This window comes from Rhincodon typus, chromosome 10 (genome assembly GCF_021869965.1).
Source record: "Rhincodon typus isolate 14 chromosome 10, sRhiTyp1.1, whole genome shotgun sequence".
Taxonomy (NCBI): domain Eukaryota; kingdom Metazoa; phylum Chordata; class Chondrichthyes; order Orectolobiformes; family Rhincodontidae; genus Rhincodon; species Rhincodon typus.
Window position 1 is genome coordinate 13,858,827 of NC_063341.1, and position 14,509 is coordinate 13,873,335.

General features: G+C 41.5%; 1 protein-coding gene across 1 annotated transcript in view; it reads left to right on the forward strand.

Annotated features, from left to right (window-relative positions):
- Positions 1-6,386: 6,386 nt before the first annotated feature.
- The window catches only part of tmco1 (transmembrane and coiled-coil domains 1), a 26,782-nt gene continuing 18,659 nt past the window's right edge, over positions 6,387-14,509 (forward strand). Inside the window, exons 1-3 of the mRNA XM_020513042.2 lie at positions 6,387-6,712; positions 10,826-10,903; positions 11,909-11,968. Coding sequence (XP_020368631.1) covers positions 6,643-6,712; positions 10,826-10,903; positions 11,909-11,968 — 208 coding nt within the window. The 5' untranslated portion in view covers positions 6,387-6,642. The remainder of the gene's footprint in view (positions 6,713-10,825; positions 10,904-11,908; positions 11,969-14,509) is intronic.

Consider the following 14,509-nt stretch of genomic DNA (forward strand, 5'->3'; position numbering starts at 1 on the left):
TGTATTTCTTCAAGCCCACAACAGCAACTGCTTAAAGCTAAACCTAAAAACTGAAAAAAACAGGAAAGCCTGGTCTGGAAGAGCTGGCCATACCAAGCCAGGCTGCCTCTTTTGTTCCAACTTAGAAAGCTGTTTACTTTCTTACAGACAGCTTGTCACCTCTTGTTCAACTTTTTGAAACAAAGAGAACAAAATAACCTCTTAAAGCCACAGCAATGTCAAAAAAGCCACTCTCACCTCACCTCTGGAATTTGGCTCTTTTACCACATTTGAACCAAGACTACACTGAGGTCAGAAGCTGAGTGGCCCTGGTGGAATCCAAACTGTGTATCATTAAGCAGGTTATTGCTAAGCAAGTGCTGTTTGATAGCACTGTTTGATGACACCTCGCATCTTTTTACTGATGATCAAGAGGAGACTGAGTGGTGCTATTTGGCTGTGTTCAATTTGAGATAACAAAGTGAGGAACTGGAGGAGCACAGCAAGCCAGGCAGCATCAGAGGAACAGGAAAGTTGACGTTTCGGGTTGGGACCCTTCTTCAGAAATGTGTTCAATTTGACTTGTTTTTTGTGTATAGGACATATTTGGGCAATTTTCCACACTGCCAGATGTAGCTGTACCAAAGTAGCCTGCCGAGGGGCAAAGGAAGTTTAGGGGCACATGTCTGCAGTACTATTGCATGTTGTCAGGGCTCATAACCATTGCCGTATCCAGAGCCTCCAACTGTTTCCTGATATCGGAACCTCTCGATAATCCCTTTGCAGTTCTTTGCATCTCTTCACAGTGTTGTTTCTCCCTAGCCCCTAGCTTTGCATGTTCAGCATATTTGGATACATTGGGCACTCCCTCACTTATGGCTTGGTAGGATGTGGGATGAGGAAAAGCTTGTGAAATTCCCCAGATAGCCTTTCCAATACCCTTCCCCATACTGTTCTAATTTCTGGCCTGCCTGATGGCCAATTCCTGCCCAGCATCAAGTTTGAGACTGACTGGAGGAGATCAGGGACACAGGGAGAAGTCAGGCAGGTCACCATGCTCTGAACTTGGATAACAAGTAGGGATTGGACATTTTTCCACATTGGAACACCACTCCTCCACCCAACAAGGTCTGCATTCCAATTCTGGTTGCACTGACTCCATCTACCTTTGCCGATAGGATCCCACCCCCACCATAAATGGGTGTCCTCTCCCATTGATGCTGCAACACCCTACACTTACCTCCATGCTAGCTACAGTAGTTAGAATTGGTGACTGCCTGAATCTGAATAAATCGTGTCTACAATCAACTCAGTAGGGACGTGTCACCTGCTGACTCTTTGTTTGGCAGCCTGGGAAAACCTAAAACCAAAATATTAACTCTGCTTTCTCTCCACAGATGCTACCAGACCTGCTGAGTTTCACCAGCAATTTCTGATTTTGTCTTATATACGAAGATAGTCATGCAAAGAAGTTGCCCCCATCTACATCAACAGAGCGGAGGTTGAGAGGGTTGACAACATCAAATTTCTAGGAGTGACGATAACCGACAACCTGTCCTGGACTTCCCACGTAGATGCGATGGTCAAGAAGGCACAACAACACCTCTTCTTCCTCAAGCAGCTTAGGAAATTTGGCATGTCCATAAGGATGCTCACCAACTTTTACAGATTTACCATAGAAAGCATACTATCCGGGTGTATAATGACCTGGTATGGCAACTGCTCTGCCCAGGACCGTACAAAACTACAGAAGGTTGTGTGCTTAGCCCATTCCATCATGGAAGCTGACCTTCCATCCATGGACTCCATTTACGCTTCTTGTTGCTGCAGAAAGGCTGCTTAAAGATCAAAGATCCATCCCACCCCGGTAATGCTCCCCTACAACCTACAACATCAGGCGGAAGACACAGAAGATTGAAAACAGATTGCAGGTGGCAGAAGTGGTGGAGAATGATGCGTTGAATCTGGAGGTTAAAAGACAGAAGACAAAGACAAAATTCCCCTTGTCCTCACATATCACCCGATTAACCTCCGGATTCAACAAATCATTCTCCGCCACTTCCGCCACCTGCAATCTGACCCCACTACAAAGGATATATTTCCCTTCCCACCCTTATCTGCCTTCCGGAGGGACCGCTCTCTCCGCGACTCCCTCGTCCACTCCACACTCCTCACCAGCCCCACCACCCCCTGCACCTTTCCCTACAACCGCAGGAGGTGCTACACCTGCCCCTACACCTCCCCCCGCACCTCTATCCCAGGCCCCAAAAAAACCGTCCACATCAAATAGATGTTCACCTGCGCATCCATTAATGTGGTCTATTGTATCCACTGTTCCCGATGTGGCCTCCTCTACATCGGGGAGACCAAGCAGAGGCTCCAAGACCACTTTGTGGAGCACCTATGCTCAGTTCGCGACTAACGACAACACCTCCCAGTCGCGAACCACTTCAACTCCCCCTCTCGCTCCTTGGACGACATGTCCATCCTGGGCCTCCTCCAGTGTCACAACAATGCCATCCAGAAACTGGAGGAACAGCACCTCATATTCCACCTTTGAGGTGAACAAGCCAATGGTCTCAATGTGGAATTTACTAGCTTCAAAATCTCCCACCCACGACCTCATCCCAGGACTAGCTCCCCCTCCTCCAACAACCCCACCTCATTGACCTGTCCATCTTCTCTCCCACCTATCCGCTCCTCCCACCTCACTGACCAATCCGCACCACTACCTAGCTACACTCACCTTTACTAGCTTCATCCCTGCCTCCTTGACCTGTCTGTCTTCTCTGCCACCTATCCGCTCCATTATCTACCTGCTATCAATGCCCCCCACCTCTCTCTATTTATTTCAGAGCGCCCTTCCCCTCCCCCATTTCTGAATAAGGGTCCCGACTCAAAACGTCAGCTTTCCTGCTCCTCTGCTGCTGCCTGGCCTGCTGTGCTCCTCCAGTCGCGGAGAGAGCGGTCCCTCCGGAAGGCAGATAAGGGTGGGAAGGGAAATATATCCTTTGTAGCGGGGTCGGATTGCAGGTGGCGGAAGTGGCGGAGAATGATGTGTTGAATCCGGAGGTTAATCGGGTGATATGTGAGGACAAGGGGAATTTTGTCTTTGTCTTCTGTCTTTTAACCTCCAGATTCAACGCATCATTCTCCGCCACCTGCAATCTGTTGGTGCATGTTTTCAATCTTCTGTGTCCCTGCTTACTATGATCTGCCTGTACTGCTAGCAAACAAAGCTTTTCACTGTACTTAGGTACACATGATAACAAATCAAATCAATGAGCATCTTAAAAGGACAAAAGAGTAGCAGATATATATAAAATACAAGAAGGGAATTCCGCAGCCAGTAATAATAAAGTAATTAAAAGGACTATAAGTAGGCCATTCAGTCTCTTGAGCCTGCACCTCCATTTTGGGTCTTGGCTGTTCATCCATCTCAATGACTCAACTAATTTTCTGAAAATAATAAAGCGATGCCATCATCCCATGAATGAATAAAAAAAAACTAGACTACTACTTAAAGGATTAGTAAATATTTTATAATAAATCAACGTTCCTTTATGGCACAAATATGCAATAGGAAACAATGATTCAACCATGGCTAACAAAGAACGTTAAAGATTCTATTATACAAAAGGAGACTGCTTATAAAGTTGCCAAAAATGCTATAAACCTGACAATTGAGATCATTTTGATTCAGCAAAGAAGTACAATAAAATGATAAAGGGAGAACAGAATATGAATGTAAACAACCAACGAACACACATATCATGAGGAGGCGGTTACAACGACATAGGAGGCAGAAGCAAGTTAGCTGAACAATATTTCCTCTTAAGAAATCCATGCTTGCTCTTCCTAATTAACCTACATTTTCCATGAGGCAGTTAATTAGGAACATATGCACATCAGTAGACCATTCAGCCTCTTGAGCCTGTTCTGCCATGTGATGATGTGATTGCTGATCAGTGGCCTAACTGCATTTACCTTAATACCTTTGCTTAACAAGAATTTATCTATCTAGATTCAAAACTAACAACTGACCTAGCATCGACTGCTGTTTGAGCGAGAGTTCCAAACCTTTACCATCCTGTGTGTGTAGAAGGCCATTCCTAACCTAAATAGTTTGGCCCTAATTCTCAGACTATGACCCCAAGTTCTAGAATCCCCAACCAGTAGAAATAATTTATCTTTATCTATGCTGTCTTTTGATAATAATATCTTTAAGATTTTGATCAGATCACCACTTAACATTCTGAATTCCACAGAAAATAGGCCTAGTTTGTTTACATTTTCCTCATAACTTAACCCCTGAAGTCCAGGTATTACTCTTGTAAACTACGCTGTACTCCTCAAAGGTGTGGTGCACAGTACTCCAAGTGAGCTTTAACCAGGGGTTTGTATAGCTGCAACAAACTTCTGCAGCCTTGTACTATAATCCTCTCAATATAAAGGCCAGCATTCTATCTTAATATCTGTTTCAAAAAGTTTCCACACTGCTTTTCATCATTTTTCATCAATTTATTGCCACATTTTAGGCTGCTACATGTTCTGGGTCAGTGGCCAGTATTAATGGGATCAAATTTAGACAAACTCATGGAATTTGTTATCTAATGCAACCTAAACCATGCTGTATAACTTCACAAATGCAAAATTGTTTCATATGTATTTTTCCAAGTAGAATTAAATAAATATTAGTTGTTTTTGTATAGCATCAACATAAAACAAAGGAATAAAGTGAGATTTTGGAAGTATATCTTCCCTTCATAACAGCACTGAGATCTACTGCAGCGGTTCAAGAAAGGAGCAGACAATCACTCACCAAAGCAATAACGGATGGGGAACAAAATACTGGCCTTGTCGGTGACAATCATATCCCATTGTACAATTAAAGAAAGTCATGTGGACATTACCTTCCCACATCAATCTAAAGTCATGCAGAATTAACAGTATTGTGATGAAGTGATTTTAATCTATTCATTTTGAAGTCAACAAAAGTTAAGCTCTTATAAACAAAGTCTCCAGATTCCAAACATTTTGGCCTCATCCATATGCTTTCAACACCTCCAGCTAGTTCACTTCATCACCAATGACCAACTCACTGATGTTGAGGAGATAGTAGGAACTGCAGATGCTGGAGAATCTGAGATAACAAGGTGTAGAGCTGGATGAACACAGCAGGCCAAGCAGCATCAGAGGAGCAGGAAAGCTGACGTTTCGGGCCTACACCCTTCTTCAGAAGAAGGGTCTAGGCCTAAAACGTCAGCTTTCCTGCTCCTCTGATGCTACTTGGCCTGCTGTGTTCATCCAGCTGTACACCTTGTTATCACTGATGTTGAGTTTGCTTTCTTCCTGGCTAGAGAACTAATTACAGTCCTGGTACAAATGTGAGCAAAAGAGCTAGAATCCAGAGGCAAGGTGAGACTGACTGTCCTTGACATCAAAGCAGCATTTGACACAGTATGGCATCAAGGATCCCTAACCACTAATGGCTGCAGTACAAAAGAAGATAGTTTTGATCACTGTAGGTCAATAATCTTGGCTCCAGGTTTTTGATGAATGACTTCCATAGGCAGTGTTCAAAGCCCAACTTTCTCGATCAATTAGCTGTGCCCTCATTGCCCATCTCTAAATAACCCTGAGAATGTGGTGTTGAGCTACCTCCCTGAACCACAACAATCATAACGGGTGTAAAACAAACCCACAGTGCTGTTAGAGAAAGAGTTCCAGCTAGTTGATCCAATGACAACGCAGAAATAAAATATTTCCAAGTCTGGATTATGTGAAATTTGCAGATGTTTGTTTCTCTTGTCCTGACTGGATGGTATGTGTCATGGGTTTGAAAGGTGCTGTTGATGGAGCCATAGCAAGTTAATACCTCATGTAGATGTTAAGCACTGTAGGGGTACATTAGCGATGGAGAGGAGAAATATTTTAAATGGTAGATGGGGGAGGGCGAGAATCAAAGCAGGCTGCTTTATTTGGTGTTAAGCAATGGTGTGCTGTTGGTGTAAGGATTCCATCACACCCCTTGATTGCAGTATTTATAGATATGTTTAAATAACTTGTTCAGGGATGTTATGACACACCTGTGGAGCAGGTGGAATTTGAACCCAGGCCTCCTGGCTCAGAGGCAGGGACACTAACCCTGCAGGTCAAGAGCCCCTTACCACAGCATTTATACGTGTAATCCAGTTCAGTTGCCAGTCAACGAATGTCGATAGTGGAGGGATTCTACGATCATTCCCGAAGTTATCAACACTGGGGGGTAATGTCGTGAATTTGAGAAGTTAACTTTCTTTCCTTCTGCAGATGGGTATACCGCCTGTCCATTTCCAGCAGCTTCCACACTCTGACCATCACCACAGCAACCAGCCGGCCAAAGGCCGCGGGGTCACCGCTCATGCGCAGTGCCGCCAAATCATCTTCAACGTTCACCGACTTGTCCGGACCAACCTTTATTAAAAGTGTTTCAATTTTTAAAAAAGCGTAGGAACGCACGGTTCAGCATTGAACAGGGGAAAGAAGGATTTCAGAAAGGCCCACCTTTTCTTTTAAAAAAAATCGCCTCCCTGCCTCTCTTCCCAGCAGCCTCCGCCTGTTGCTAGGGAGAAGGGAGCGGAGTTTGGGCCCAGTCCTGGAGTTTAATTTATTACCGGCATCATGAGTACCATGTGTGCTGACACCATTCTCATCGTCTTTATCTCGGTCTGCACTGCGCTATTAGCTGAAGGTGAGTACTTCCTGCTGGGCCTGGGGCTCAGTCCCTTTTCATTCCCACAACACCAGCCCTCCCCCCTCTCATTTCCCAACTGTCACTCCTCCCATCTTCCTCCCCCCTCATATCCCCCTCTCCCCTCATGCCCCTCCTTCATGTCCCCCCACCCTCATCCCTCATCCCTCATCCCCTATCCCACTTTCCCCTTGGAGACCGAAATGGTTGATGTTTCTTAAATCAAAACTGGGAAGAGTTAGAATTGTGGATAACAAGGTGTAGAGCTGGATGAACACAGCAGGCCAAGCAGCATCAGAGGAGCAGGAAAGCTGACGTTTCGGGCCTAGACCTTTCAGCATCTGCAGTTCCTACTATCTCTGAAACACAGTTAGAATTGTAGGTTTTAAGCAGTCAAAGTGTGAAGGAAATAAGGGACAAGAACAAAAGAGAAGGAAAAATTACCTCGTGGAAAAGAGAACTTCAAGGATGACATTGTTTTTCTTTAAAAAAGCTGGTAGTGAATTAAACAGTAATACAAAAGCTAAATATTGCAGATTTTGGAAATCTGAAATAAAAACATGATATTGCAAATAGGTTAGCATCTATGGAAAGACAAACTGAGTTAGTGTTTCACGGGTGCTTGAAGACTGGGCAGCAGAGGAATAGAGAGTGTGGTATGTTGAACTATCTGATTACAAGTTGAAGAAACTTACCATTCAAAATGTAATAATTATTCCTTAAGTACCTAAGGAGTGATTTGCTGATCAGTGCAAAAGAATGTTGCTGCTGGTGAACTGGAAATGTTGGAGGTTACTAATAGATAGCCCAAACATGCTGGAAGATATCTGGTTGTACATATTTTCTTATCAACCTGTTCAGAGATTTTATTACGCATCTCTGGAGCAGGTGGGACTTGACTCTGGGCCTCCTGGTTTAAGGATAGGGATGCTACCACTATGCCACAAGTCCCTTTTTCTTATTCAACAGGATCTGAGGTGTTTGGTTGTAAAATATGCTGAAGTGATTAGTATTTAAGTACTATGCTTAATAGACTACAGGCTGTTGATTATGTTGGGTGTCATTCTCCAATTCAGAGAAATAAACAATAAGTTAGAAAAAGAAAGCTGAAGTGATCAGTCATTGTTGGAATACTGCTGATTGGTACTGACTCAGCTTTAAATGAATTGTTGAATGATTTCACTTTTCACGTTGTTTGTAAATTCGAGCCAATTATATTGAAACATGACTAGTGGTTGACGTACAGTACAAATGGCTAAATCGTTCCATCTTGCCTAGTCTTTTTACTCTGCTGATCTTAATTTCATCTTTGAAATATCAATGACTGTCTTGCTAAAAGTTAAATGTTGTTTACACCTTAGCCCAAATTATATCATGCGTTATGGACTGTGGGTTTACTGATATTTCTGAGGAAACATGGGAAGTATTTTTTTTGGAGGGGGAGAAAAGGATTGTGATGGTAAAACGTGTTTAGCCACAAAAGACTGTAATAAACCTGATGTAAATCTGATGACCAATATCAGAATTTCAAACATAAAAACTCAATGGTGTTCCTTGGCATATTTGCTCAACAACAACATTTATGATTTATGTTCTACATTGAGGTCTTCCTTTCAATGTTTCAGATTTTGACAACTCTTCTAAATTAAAATATTCACTTACTCAGAACTACTTTTATGTTTACACTGACCTCTCTAATTCAGAGTTAGAATGACCATCGTTTACTCTAGGAAGGAAAATCAGCAAGGGACTACAGAGTTGTATCACTGTTAAGTTTTGAAATGTACTCAACCAGTGAATGCCAAAATTAAAATGCTGAAAATACCAGCAGGTCAGGCTGTGTCTGGGGAGGAAAAAAAGAGAGTTAACATTTAGTCAAACTGATATCTTAACACTTTCTGCTTTCACAGATACTGGTTGGTTTGTTAAATGTTTCCAGCATTTTATATTTTTAGTTCAAATTTCTAGGAGCCACAGTATTTGTATTAGTAGTTTAGTTCTTGCTCGTTGATTCAGTTTAGAGTAATGCTCGTGTGCTTCTGGCATCAGTACCTGTGTAAACACATTGCACAGCAGGTCAAATGGTCTTTGATGTACTTTGCAAAGTGTCTTTGACAAAAGATTATGACCCTGTCAACTTTTTGAGTTTCTGTGAAGGTGAAGTAGTTTAAGTGATTGATTTTTCTATAACTAAAGCATATGAGCTGAATATTCAGGATATAAAATTAAAAGTAGTATCATTGAATTAAGCTTTATGTCCCTTTTTTTGTGAAAGAGACTGCATTGTTACATCTCAAAAGATGGCAGACCTCCTATTTTGAATTGTAGTGCTCATGTAATTGGGATGGATAGCTATTGTGCCTTTCCTTTCACCTTTGGCAGTTATAGAGTCGTACAGCACAGAAACAGACCCTTCGCCCCAACTTGTCCATGCCAACCGGGTTTCCTAAACTAAACTAGTCCCATTTGCCTGCATTTGGCCCATATCTTTCTAAGCCTTTCCGATTCATTTACCTGTCCAAATGTTTTTAAATGTTTTGTACCTGCCTCTACCATTTCCTTTGGTAGCCCATGCCATATACGCACCACCCACTGTGTGAAAAAGTTGCCCCTTAGGTCCCTTTTAAATCTTTCCCCTCTAATCTTAAACCTATGCCCTCTAGTCCTGGACCCTTACCCTGGGGTAAAAGAACCTTTGCTGTTAACCTTATCTATACCCTTCATTTTATAAACCTCAACCTCCTAGGCTCCGGGGGAAAAAAGTCCCAGCTATCTGGCCCCTCTTTATAACTCAAACCATCTAGTCCCAGTTACGTTCTTGTAAATCTTTTCTGTACCCATTCCAATTTAATAATATTTTTGCTATAGGAGGGTGGCCAGAATTGTACACAGTACTTCAAGAGTGGTCTTACTAATGTCTTGTACAGCTGCAACATGATGTTGCAACTCTTGCAGTCAATGCTTTGACTAATGAAGGCAAGCATGCCAAATGCTTCTTTACCAGCTGTACTCACGAGCCAGCAAGATACTCTGACCCACTGGTCATGTTCTGGCATTGACTCGCAAATGATTTGGCTCAGTCTCCACATCTGGTCGTGTGTCAGCCGTAAGGGTCCCGGCCAACTCTGGGCTGTTGACCACGTGCATGTGAATTTCTGGGAATGCAAGTGCAGAGGGTGAAGCCTTCTCCTGGTAGCAGGACACCCATTGGGGCTCCAAGGTGGGGTCGGACTTCACTCCTCATGTGCTGTTAGCTCACCATCGCCCTTGGCCCACTTTAGTCTTCATCAAAACAACAGGGGCTGTCTTCAGCACTGGAAGCTCCAGCACACGCTCTACTCCAAGAACAGCTGGACTAAGTCTAAAAGGTACGGCCAAAGTGGAGGTTAGCCTTGGATTTTAAGTTCACATGAGTAAATAACGTTGAATTGTGAGTTAAACTTCCAAAAGATAGATGTATTCACGTAAAGTATTGTGACTCTTTGGAATTCTCTACCTTAGTGGATTGTGGGTATGCTATTTTGCTCCTCCAATATAAATGCTGTCGGATACCTGTGCCATATGGGAAATTCTAGATGCCTGTATTTGCAGGAAATGTGCTAGTTCAGTGGTATCTGAGCCTGTGGAGCAATTGAGGATATTTATTGCAAGATAGCTGAACAGACCCTGGATTGTACGTCCTGTCTCAGAGGTAGAGCAGGTTTGTGAGTTTGGAAGCAATCCCTGGCTTTCTGAGTGTGGGGTTGACCCAGAAGAAAAGCACAAACAAAACTATGGCACAGGTAGAAACAGAATCTGTAGTTATTGTTGAAAAAGTTAGCTAAATAACTAATTGAAAAACATTTTAAATGATATTGCAAAATTGGGGCATTGAGGCCACTGTGCTTCAGCTGGATTTCCCCAAGCTATTGTCTGAGTTTTTGTTCCAGAAATCAGAATGGAACAGTTATCCTCCTACAATGCTGTATATATTCTGTATATTTCTCAGTCAAAAGGATGTAAAACTTCAGACAGGTAAGAACGCATACTGCCAATATAACATTTGATTGTTTTCATGTTGTATAAAGGGCCAGAGAGGGGAATGAAAATAAACTTAAATTTTTGCCTTTTCAGGTATCACATGGGTACTGGTGTATAGAACTGAAAAATACAAGCGTTTGAAGGCAGAAGTAGAAAAACAGAGTAAGAAATGTAAGTGCTAAATTGGGAAATGCATTGATGTGTTCTAGAAATCAACTGGATGAAAAATATTGCCTGCAAGATTCATTGTCCTATAAATTCTTGGAACATTTATAAAATTATAGTTGTTCCTATGCTGTTGCACATTTTTTTTTTTTTTTTTTTTGCTGAAACATTTTGCAAGGCCACATTTGTGGTTCATGTCCGGATTCTCTGGAAAGATGACTGGGCTGTCTTGAACTACGGTGCCCTCATGATGGGCAGGGAATGATAGAGTGTTGATGAAGGAATTATATGTACATCTGTAAGGAAGATTTAAGAGTTGCTGGTATTCTAATGCGCTTGATGTTCTAGTCCTTATTGATGAGGCTCCGTGGAAGAAGGTGCTGTTAAGTAACCTTAATTGTTGCCAGGCATGCAGAACTTGCATAACTGGTCCTATAGTGTATGGGTGATGCAGCACCTGGATATTGTGAAAAAGATTATAATCCAAATATTGGTGGGTGGTGTTAAAATTCTTGGCTGATAGAGCAGTTGTGTCATTCCAGACTAGTAGTGAGTATTGCCTCTAACTTTAACCATGCAGGGGAGGTTAGTTACTCGTCACTGAGTTTTCAGTCACTGCTCTGTCTTGTAGACATGCTGTTAAAAGGATGGGCCTACTTCAGTGGTGACTCCAAAAGATTAGTGAGAGAGATAACAGTGGAAATTTGTTTTTTTCCCATCAAAGTGCTAATGACTTAGTTTTCGGAATGCAAATATTACTTGCCTCTTCTCAACTGTGCCTGGATATTGTCTGTGTCCACGTCCTGTTATAGAAAGGCATGTGCTGTTTCGTTATCCGAAGGAAGTGAATAACTGAAATTAAGTTGGAGGAATAATCTGTGAATGACTTCAGTCCTATCGTATGATAGAGAGAAGGGCTGATCCTAATGGGGTTAGGTGCCTTGTAATATTAGTATCCACTTAGTTCAACTTTGACTAATTTTCAATTCTCTCTGTTTTATTTTCCTACAGTAGAAAAAAAGAAAGAGGCCATTACGGAATCTGCAGGGAAACAACAAAAGAAGAAAATAGGTAATGATCAGAGTACAATACGATGAAGTTACTTACTTCAAAAGCATGATTTGTAACAGCTTCTGTGCATGTAGTGCCTTTTACATGAACCCAAGACCAACCATCAATTGGATTTTAACATCTCAAAAGCCTATCATTTTGCTACTTCAGTGTTAGATAGCCATGTGTAGTGCCAGAAGACCAGACTGTGAACTGAAGAGATGAACCAAGCAGTCTGAAATTGTTGGGGGGGACCGAGTGACAAATGTTGAACCTGTTTCCATTTTGTTTGGTTTTTATTGTTTGGGCTCGCTTCACTTCCACAGACATTGCTTGACTTGAAATCTGCCTAGTAATGAAGTCAAGATTTGACAGGTCAGTTTTTGTGGACAAATTAATACTCTACAAACACGATTAACCACTGTTGTGTTAGTATGTGAAAGAATTAGTTGGGATGAAGAATTCTTGTGATCCAGGATATCTAGATACAGTGAGATTTAAAATGTTGGGTTTTTTTTTGTATTCTACTGAAATAGCATCATAGAAGTTTTCCAAATGGACTTGATTTCGAAGTATGAATTTGTTGCCTGAATCATGGCTTGATTTTTCTGACACTAATGTCCTTACATTTCAACTAATTATTCCACAGCCATGTCAATTGTGAGTACTCTGCAGTCTCTTCAAATTTGGATCCTAATAAAAATATCTCTAGGATAAAGAGAACCATATAAAATGAAAACTAAGGTTCCACTGTGGAGTTCAGTAGATACTTGTTCGCAAAGCATTGTGTAGGAATTGGTTAGGGTGGTGGTGGAGGATGTGTAGGATATTGAAGTATTGCAGAAGTGCACAACGATTAACAATGTAACCTGAATTGAGAGGATGCAGCCTTCAGGAGAGATCTGGAAAAGAAAAAAAATAAGTCTGAGAGACTGCTATAAACTATAAAGGAAATGGATAACGTGGATGTGATTAAACTGCTTCTGCTGGGGGAATGACTCTAGGACAATCATTAATATATCCAAAACAATGTAATTGAATGTCAAAACTTTGAAAATGCTGCTAAATGGACTTGTAGCAGATAATATTGGTGCGTTAATGGGGATGCTTATATGATGGAGAGGAAATAGTGTGTTGTGGGGCCGCAGTTGACAGAAATGAAAATGAGATGTAGTTTATGTGTGGTCTTTGTGATGTGTAATAAAGACTTGAGCCTGATAAAAGGCTAAATTTAGCAATATATTTACTACTTCTAGATTGCGTATACATTTATTATGCTATATAGTACCTGTTCTATTTCCGTAAAATGCTACAGTAAAGTAAGATTAGTATGGACCAATCAGTCTTTGTACTAAACAGTCTGATTCCAAGTATCACCTTTACTTTTGTGACCTGAAAATATTTTATTTGATTTACCCCTATTATTGCCCTCATCTTTGCTTCCTGAAGTTCAAGTGGTGCATTTTGAGGCCTCTGGTATACAACTGGTATGGTTGTCTATTATCAGGTCTGGCTGAACCACAATAAGTATTGTTGAGCCTCTGTCTTCCCTACCAAACTGTCCATTAATCCAGGATCTTCCTGGAGAGCAATGCTATCTTGATCTCTTTCTTTCCTCTTTATGGGCTAGTAACTGTCTTCACAAATCCCTTTCCATCACCTTCAATAAGAAATGAGAAGATTGTTGAAATTTGTTATCATCAAGATTGAGACCATTCGTTCAGCTGACTTTGTTGCTCTGCCAATTTGTATAAATTCTTCCCTTGCCCCCTTTATCCCTTTATCCAACCATTGATACTCAGTTTGTTCAGCCATCTGGCCGCTGTGTTTTATAATCATCCATCAACTTCTCGTGTCTAGATCTTCCTCCCTTTTCAAGACCTTCTCAAAATTCACTTAGGCAATGCCATTGGTCACCTGTCCTTTTATCTCTTCGTCCAGCCTTGTGAAGTATCCAGGGTTGTGTTTTATTTTGGTGTTCATGGTGCTATGTGAATGAAAGTTATTGAATGTGATATTTTCAATTTTGGAATACCCATTGGATTCTTACACAAGGTTCCAGAATGTAGTATCAGTACTGTTTAGGATAATAATTGAGGGCTAACTATAATCTGACTTGAACTATTTATTGCCAAAGGGGCAACTTGCTTGTGGGGAGTCAGATGCAATTTTTACAGGAAAAAGTGCAGTATTGAAGTTTCAGCTCAGACTTTTCTCTTGTCTCTTGCTCCCAATTTATTCAAGACAAATGTTGTCTGCTAGTTTTAATTTCTTGTGTCTAAGCAGACTAGAAAAAAGGTTTTGCTTGCCATCTTGGAAAGTGCTTGTGTTTTCCAGGATACGAAATGTTCTGCATTTCCACTGTTCAATTCATGTTTTGCTATTATCGGTTCTCCAGTCATTCTTAGTTAATCCCACCATTAGTTCGTTCACTGTACCTTGCACCACAACAAACGAGAGACTATTTTTCTCTGGAGGAATTCGATTTTTTTTCAAAAACTAGGCGAAAAATGTAATCCCTATTAATAGAATTCAGTTTCCACACAGGATGAATCTCAAGTG